This window comes from Heloderma suspectum, chromosome 1, assembly GCF_057233095.1.
Source record: "Heloderma suspectum isolate Gila_16-S chromosome 1, 16-S_ref, whole genome shotgun sequence".
NCBI lineage: Eukaryota > Metazoa > Chordata > Lepidosauria > Squamata > Helodermatidae > Heloderma > Heloderma suspectum.
Genome location: NC_139458.1, coordinates 277,339,369 through 277,348,094, shown reverse-complemented (window position 1 = coordinate 277,348,094; position 8,726 = coordinate 277,339,369). Strand labels below are relative to the sequence as shown.

General features: G+C 47.4%; 1 protein-coding gene across 1 annotated transcript; it reads left to right on the top strand.

Annotated features, from left to right (window-relative positions):
* The first annotated feature begins 591 nt into the window (after positions 1-591).
* On the top strand, positions 592-4,328 carry SOX11 (SRY-box transcription factor 11). Its single transcript, XM_084830896.1, has one exon. The coding sequence runs from the start codon at positions 1,501-1,503 to the stop codon at positions 2,746-2,748; it is 1,248 nt and encodes a 415-aa protein (XP_084687022.1). The 5' UTR covers positions 592-1,500; the 3' UTR covers positions 2,749-4,328.
* Positions 4,329-8,726: the final 4,398 nt, after the last annotated feature.

The window sequence follows — 8,726 nt, the reverse complement described above, 5'->3', positions numbered from 1 at the left end:
GTATCGTCATTGGTGTTTTGATAGGCTAAATATAGTTTAAAATTTTCCTTATAAATGATACAGTCAGCATTCCAGTTTGCTTTGGGTTGTTTTTCATTTTCACTGTTCAAGTGAGAGGGTGATGTGGGGAAGGATGGGTTTGCAAAAGAAGAACCAAAATACTAATAATATGCATTTGGTTGAAAGGGGGTAGTGAAAATATATCAACAGAGGTATAGGATCAGAGTAGTTTATGACCATTGGGTTGTCTAATGAAACCAAGCAGGCATGGAACTTTTGACGTCCCATCCCCCATCTGCCATAGTCAACCAATAGACGAAACATTCCCTTTGGTGTGAGAAACACCCACAGTGCCGCTTTCAAACGGGTGCCGCTGATATTAACCTATCAAAGGCACAGCCACTCTGGCTGTTGGTCCTGCTATTGGGTTTTTGTTTTCCTGAATAAGCAGACACCAAAGGGAGCAATATAGTTTGGCGGTGGGATCTCGTAGGATGGGAGGTCTGGGGGCGGGAGAGGCAGGGAGGAAAGAGGAAGGAAATCAAACAATATGCAAACCGGAGGATGTATATAATTTTTTTTTTTGTCTCGCCAAAATGACATGAAATAAAACGGTGCTCCTCCTGCCTGGTTGCTAGAAGCGAGTGGTACTAAAGCGCCACCTACAGCTGCTGGATGTCAACCGAGCCGATACCCCGAGGATTGCTACAAGCATGAGCTCACCCAGCATGACACCAGGCGATGTGGGAATTATCTCCCCAGATTCACCTCCGGTATCTCACAGATTCTGGTTAATAATAATAATAATAATAAAAATAAACAATAATGCCATTTATATCTAGGAAGGCGAGAGGATGAAATCATTAACCCAGCTCCGCATTAATGACCCATACGAGTCGTTCTCCCGCTTCCCGCCCCCCTCGCTGCCCCCAAAATGAAGCTTAAGCTCCAAGCCCAGCTCCAAGCCCAGCCCCTTTCCCATTCCCACCTCTCACACACCCCCTTCCAAGAGCCGCCGCGAAGGGGGTGTGTCTGCATCCATGCGGGGGGAACTTGATAAAGGCGGGAAGGAGGAGCCAAGGGGAGGAGTTCGAGGCTCGCCATTGGCTGGCCGAAGGAGTGATGTCACCCATATGAAACCCTGATAACTAGTTGGGAGAGAACCCGCAACTTTTGCAGAAGGGGGAGTGTGATCCAGCGACATCTCTGGGTCCGGGCGGCGGCTGCTGCTGCTGCTGCTGCTGCTGCAGGGGGAGGGGAAAGAGCCGGAGCGAGCCCCGCTGGAGGAAGGAACCAGCAGCGTGCGAGGAAGCTGGAGGGAAGCGGGGGAAAGGAGCTTGCAACCTGCACACCGGGCTTCGCCTTGCAACTGCCCGCTTGAGGTGTGCAAGCAGCCGGTGGGAGCGAAGAAACACGCTCGCGCGCGCGCGGATACACACACGGAGAAAGGAACACGCGAAAGGCGACAAAGGTCCTCCAGAGGAACAAGAAGCCCCCACCATGGTCCAGCAAGCGGAAAGTCCAGACGCAGACAGCAACCTGCCCCGAGAAGCGATGGATACCGAAGAAGGGGAGTTTATGGCTTGCAGCCCCGTGGCGCTGGACGAGAGCGACCCGGACTGGTGCAAAACGGCCTCGGGCCACATCAAAAGGCCGATGAACGCATTCATGGTGTGGTCGAAGATCGAGCGGAGAAAAATCATGGAGCAGTCGCCGGACATGCACAACGCCGAGATCTCCAAGCGCCTGGGCAAGCGGTGGAAAATGCTCAAGGACAGCGAAAAGATCCCGTTCATCCGGGAGGCGGAGAGGCTGCGCCTCAAACACATGGCCGATTACCCCGATTACAAATACAGGCCGAGGAAAAAGCCCAAGATAGACCCATCAGCCAAGCCCAGCGCCAGCCACAGCCCGGAGAAAAACACACCCACCAGTGCCGGCGGCGGCGGCGGCGGCAAGAGCGCTAAAAGCTCCAGCAAGAAGTGCAGCAAGGGGAAATCGCCGTCTCCTTCCTCGTCCTCGTCCCCCGCCAAGGCCGGGACGAAACTGGCCCCGCCGCCGGGGGACTGCGGCGGAGAGGAGCGCCACCAGCTCGGCGCGCTGAAAACGAGCAGCAGAGCGGTCAAGTGCGTCTTCGTGGACGAGGACGAGGACGACGAGGAGGACGAGGACGACCTGCCGCTGCGGATCACGCGGGAGGACGACGACGACGACGACGAGGACGGCGAGCGGCGGCGGCAGCGGCTGCGGCGGTACAACGTCGCCAAAGTCCCGGCGAGCCCCACCCTGAGCTCCTCGGCGGAGTCCACCGAAGGCGCGAGCCTGTACGAGGAGGTCCGGGGCGGCGCGGCGCCGCAGGGCGCCACCGCCGGCAGGCTCTGCTACGGCTTCAAGAGCATGCCCAGGAGCGCGCAGCCGCCCGGCCTGCCGCCGGCGTCCTCCAGGTCCGTCTCCACCTCCTCCTCCTCCTCCTCCTCCTCCAGCAGCAGCGGCGAAGAGGCGGACGACCTGATGTTCGATCTGAGCTTGAATTTCTCCCAGCACGCTCACGCCGCCTCGGAGCTGGGCGCGAGCGCCGCTTCAGGGAACCTGTCCCTTTCCCTCGTGGACAAGGATCTGGATTCGTTCAGCGAGGGCAGCTTGGGCTCCCACTTCGAATTCCCCGATTACTGCACCCCGGAGCTGAGTGAGATGATCGCAGGCGACTGGCTGGAGGCGAACTTTTCCGACTTGGTCTTCACTTACTGAGGGAGCGAGGGAGAGGGAAGGAAGGAAGGAAAAAGGAAAAAGAAAAAAAAAAACCGGAGGGACACGCGACGGGAAGGCGAACAAGTTTGAGAGAGGGGGGAGAGATCGGTCGATCAAAAGGACTGTGAAAAAAAGAAGAAAAAAATCGGTAAAGGAAAGATTATGCTAGTGATATACGCTTAAAAGTGGTGGAGTTTTGAAGTGAAGTAATGATCGAAATGTCTTTGGGTTTTTCTTTTCTTTCTTTTTAAAGTCTTGAAGTTAGTTCCAAACCAAGTCCGGAGTTGTGATTTTTTTGCCCCTTCTGATTTTGTATTTCTTTTCTCTTCCCCCACCCCCTTTTTAATTGGTGATCACAACAACAGCAGCAGCAAGGAGAAAAGGCAAATGGGACTGGGGGTTAAAAGATACAGAAGGCGCTGTTTGAAGCTTGTCGGTCTTGTGATTGAAGTCTGGAAGATGGTCTGCAAAAAAAAAAAAAAGTCTTTTGGCAGCACAACTGTAACTCAAGGGGGTTTGTGGATTTTTTTTCTCCTACAAAGATTTTAAAGGACTGTTCTGAGTTTTTTTTAATTTTTTGTAAATGGGACCATTGCAACTGTTTTGTTTGTTTGGAGGGAGAAAACTGATGTCTTCTATGCATCCGATTCTTAACAAAGCTGCAGGGAGCTTGAGAAAAAAAAATGCAGACTGTACAAACGCTTACAAAAAACAAAAAACTGTGAACTGACTTAAGATCAGAGTTTACTTTTCAGATCAAATTGTTTATGGTTTTACAAATGTGATTTCTACTTGCCAACTTTTTTTTTGTAACTTGTTCCCTTATACCTCCTTGATTGAATACCAGACAGCCTAGACCTCAGTACACAAAGGTATTGAAACATTTTTGATACATAACAGACCTCAGTCTTTTTTAAAAATTAATATATTTTCAGGCGTATTTTTGTACAGTGAAAGGGAACATTCTTGCTGTGTTTTTTCAGTAAGACTTTTCAGGCACTTCTTCCCTTTTATTTTTTATTTTTATTATTTTTCCTCTGTTTTTAGCATGCAAGTTATATGGGTACGTTTATGTCCTGGTTTTAAAAGGATTAAAAAAAAATCCTTGCATCTAAAGGCCTTGTGGTTTAAAAAGAAAAAAAGAAACAAAACACTTTTTTGTACAGCTATAGTTCAGATTTGTTCAATATTTGTAGGTAAAGATTTATTGAAAATGGTGATATAGACCTCAGAGCTGTTATCTTAGTTTAAAAGATTGTATATGTACTGTACTATAGTAGGAATTTATGTATCTCATACGCTGTGATATGTGGATGGGGGGCCCAGATGGAAGGTATGAAACTGGATTCTCGACTTTTTTTTAACAAAAAAAGAATGAAATGGGAAAAGGAAGGCACATAGTAAAAGAAAAAAGTTTCTCATTTTGTGCAATATAATTCTTAAAAGTACAGACCATCTGAGTATTTTGTAGCAAACGATGGCAAAAAACAGACTTGTGCACTGTCAACATCATTGCCTGTTTTTTTAAAAAAAAATGCTGAAAGTCTGTATCTTGACAATTTTAATAAATCAGCTGGAACTGATAGAAACTCGATTCGCTATTAGTGTCTATAGAAGTAACGCTGGTGGATATGCCATATATCCAGACCCTTCCTCACCCATGGAGGGGCGTTAGCTGAGACTTCATGGAGGGCGGGGAGGAGGAAAAGCGGGAGGTTAAAGGTGGAATAGACTTTAAAGGGCTGCTTCTCTTCTTTTATACCTCTTCCCTTTCTGTCCCCCACTGCGATATGGTCCCCTCCCCCTCAATCCCCCCCCCCAATTTTCGGGTTAGTTGGACGCGCTGCGTGTGTGTGTGTGTGTGTGTGTGTGTCGGGGATGGCGGGATAAAGGGTGCGAGGCCTTTGATATGGTGCGTGTTTTAGGGCTGTGTGTCCTTCGGTGCGTGTGGCTCCTTCAGAATGAGAGGCGGGTACCAAGCGAGCAAGGATGCTTGTGCTCGTAACGGGGAGGGTTTCTTATCGCAATGAAGGGATTGTGGCAGCAGCCTTGGCTGGCGACGGGGAGTTTCATGTGGCTGTGCGGTTATGGCGGGGATGTGTGTGTCTGTGTGTGTGCGTGCGCGCGCGCGCGTGTCAGTGTCACCTTCAGGCTTGCTTTGTGCGCGCGTGCGCGCGCATCTACGCGCGCGTGGCTGAGGCGAGACGTTTCTCCCAAGTGTCTCCAGTCTTTTAGGGTTTGGTTCTTCTGACTATCTCCTCTCATCCAGGCCCCAATAAGTCTCCCCAGTGGTTTTAACCACCCACCCCCCGCGCGCGCCATCTCTGGGGTGTCTTTCTCTTCCCCCTCCCCTCTTTCTGTGTGTGGGGGTGGGGATATTGTGGCGCTCTCCTCGGCGGTAGGGGAAGGAAAAGGGGGGAATGGGGAGGAGGGAAGGTGTCTCTCGCTTCGCTCGCCGCCAGACGCGCTCTCAGGCGAAGGGGGTGTGTCTCGACCATGTGTGGCTGGCGCGGACTGCGCTCGGAATGCTGCCGCCGCCGCCTCAGGAGCGCGCGTCTGGAGGGGGCAGGGCGAGGATTGGATGAGGGGACGGGGTGGGGGTCGTGCTGCCTATTTCCAGGAGCCCCAAAGTTATTAAGCAAGCCATGGAAGAAATATGGCACTGGCCGCGCGAAGCGAGTGAAGTGTGTGTGTGTGTGGATTATTCTTGGAAAGGCGCGCTCCCGGCTCCTTCCGTTCTCTGCGCGCGCGCACACCCGGCGGCGGCAGCAGCAATAGCCGCCGGCTTACTTCGTAGCTAGCGCTCTTTCCCTCCACCAGCCTTTTTCCAGGGAGGCGGAAAAAGCGCGGCTCACGGAGTGGCGTGCGCGTTCCGAAGGCGGAGGACGGTGCGCGGGGGGGGGGGTGCGTGTGCGTGCGTGGGGAGAGAGAGAGGGAGGGAGAGAGGATTCTAGGCTCGGAGCCGGAGCATCCATCGCCCCTCCCCCTTCCACTCCGCCTGTGTGAAGGGAGGCACCTTTTTTCCTCAGCGGTAGGAGGACGGCTTCTCTCATTTTTCTTATAGGCAGCTCGCCTCTCTTCACCTTCCCCCCTCAGCTCCATTTCAGGAGCCTTTCAACTGGTTATCATTAAAGAGGCTGGGAAGCGAGTGTGTGCGTGGGGGGGGGGGGGGATAGGCGGTTCGGATGTAGTCTTTTGCTTCCAGTGTGGCTCCCCCTCCCCGCTTTTCTCTTTTTATTTTTATTTTTTTATTGGGCACTACTGGCAATCACCTCTGAAGCGCGGTTGTTTCTTTACAGTGGCTCTGCTCTCTCCCATTATTGGCCTGGGCAGAACCTCTCTGTAGTTGTAAAAGATGCTCTGGAGAGAGTAGGTTTGCTTTTCCAATGCCTTATAACACTATTGCTTAATCAGCACCAGAGCAGCAGGGAGTCGCTTTACCAATGAGACATGCTCTAATTCCTTTTTCTTTACAGAGACCTTAGGCCATAAATGTGCCACAGGCAGGGGGGCTGAGCTTCTGCTGCAGACGCTTTCAAATAAATAAATGCATTTTTTTTAAGTGAAATAATATTTCAGTATCACACTTGGGGGGGGGGGGCGGATGAACTTTCTCAGTGGCTGCAATCCTATACCCACTTACCTGAACTCAGTGGGACTTACTTCTGAGTAGACATGTATAGGATTGCACTGTTAAGCACAAGTATTACTTGTGACACACTACGGCAGGCCATCCATTTATTTTCACTAATCACTTGCACAGCCAGGGAATAAACTACCAACCAGTCAACCTCAACCATGATTACTCACAAGTAAGTCCAACAAAATTCGATGGAACTTAGTACCAAGTCAATGTGATTACACTTGAGAGTATGTCCTGCTCATATCAATAGGATGGACTTTTGTGTAAACATGGCTTGGATTTGGCCTGTTGGTAGTTTACAAGGGCAGTTCAGTATGCTGGTGACTTTGAGAATCACTGCATCAGGCCTTCAGGCTGACTAAAGATGAAGACTCTTCCATGGACATTTGTATGATATAGATGAAAGAAAACATTTAAAGTCTAAATTGTTTGATCAAAATACAATTTTTGACATTTAAGTGGCAAGAACTCAATTTTTAGATTAGTTGATTAAAGTGGTAGTCAAATGCTTAAGTTAAAACTGATTTCTTCAAATCAAGATCAAGACCTATTCATTATTCTATTTTTTAAATTTGGTTTAAAGCTTTGTTGGATTAAAAGGTTATGACATACCTCAAAACTTCAGTTTGTGTCTTGCATTGTATTAAACCTTTATAAGAAACTGTTTTAGGGCAAAACCTAGTATAATATACAACAGTACCTTTGGCTATGGATAGTCTTCAATAAAGCAAAGTTTCTTGAATGTTAAGGTTTTGGTCTCTCCAATTAGTATGCTAATGGCTTAAAATTACTTTGGCTATAATGCATTGAAATATTTGTTGGGCAGAGAGGCAGGGAGAGAGAGAGAGAGAACTTTCTTCTGCAATTTACAGTACAATCCTAAGCATTGTACTGAGAAGAAAAGTCCCACAAATTTTTAATGGGGCTTATTCCCTGGAGTGTGCTTAAGATTGCAGCATCAGTCATTAGCAGTGCAGTCCTATCTATGTCTACCTACTGAGATGTAAGTCCCATTGAGTTCAGTGGAGCTTACTTCCAGGTAAGTGGGTATAGGATTGCAGCTTGGTTCTCCTGTAGTTGAAGCCACCATATTCATGGACTGGCCATGATCAAATTCCAGTCTTTATTGAGCCCAAACTGAGCCAAAATGTTTTCATTCACTGAGCTATCGTATGTGCATTGGTGGGAATGGTCTTCTAGCTCTTCTGTCTTACATGCAGTCTTGTTTATGAAAATTATAGTGGAACTGAACATGTGTGTGTTGCAGATGTTTGGTAAACTATGGAGTGATTACATGAAATACAGGGTGGTTTGGATTGATACGAGGAACTATGTTTCAACCCTCTGTTTCTTCCCTTACCCTGTGCGTGTGCGTGTGTGTGTGTGTGTATGTAATTCATCTAGATATGAAATATTCAGATTGATCAGTAAACCTAATTTTATTGGCTTTGGGGGGTTGGAAATAACTTTTCCAAAAGAGAGTCTGAAATTAATCTTGTATTGCTTTGGAGAAGGGATTACACCATACTATGTAAGATTTGAGTCAATGTGCACTGTACAAGGAAGGGGAACTTTCATTTTGTCTGGAAAGTTTTTCCAGTTTATGTATAGCTTTTTCTATATTTGGAAGAGACTATAATCATTGATTCCAGTTAAACTACTTTTACATTTCACTCCTGTTAAAATTCATGCCAAAATTCCCACTGTCAGTGGGCAGGAAGCCATCTTACTGTCAGTAAAACTCACATTGGGCAGACTAGTTTCCAGTTCTAAGGCTGCAGTCCTAAGCAGACTTACTAGGGAGTAACACTCATTCATCTCATGGGACTTACTTCTGAGTAACATGCTAAAGATTGTACAATATGTTTACTATCACAGTAACATACATGTTCCTAATTCTTCCTTGTAAGTGTACATGTGAATTTTTGCAGACGACTTTCCTGTAAAATAGATTTACTTCAGGCACAGGAAACCCCCTTGGCTGTTGTGTTGATGTCTTCTTCTAGTTCCTCAGCACTTTTCTTCTCTGTGGGTGAGGAGATGCATTGTTGAAGGGCATAAAACAAAATATTTTGATGATTGTCAACTTTTAAATATATGAAAATACCTTGATCTTTGTATGATAATATTTCAAAAAGCAACCTAATGTTTTTTTGAGACACTTTTTGGAAGGTGAAATCCAGTTTGTATCTTTCCTTCTGGCTACTTCCTCTCTAATGTTAGAAGATCTAATTCACAAAAAATGTTTAATTCTTTAAGGGCAATATATATGACAGATTAAATAGAAAGATTGATTAAAATGTCTTTTAAAATTGTATTTACTCTAAATATAGAT

Excerpts from the sequence above, each read along its gene's own strand:
- SOX11 (XM_084830896.1), top strand. The coding sequence starts at position 1,501 with ATGGTCCAGCAAGCGGAAAGTCCAGACGCAGACAGCAACCTGCCCCGA.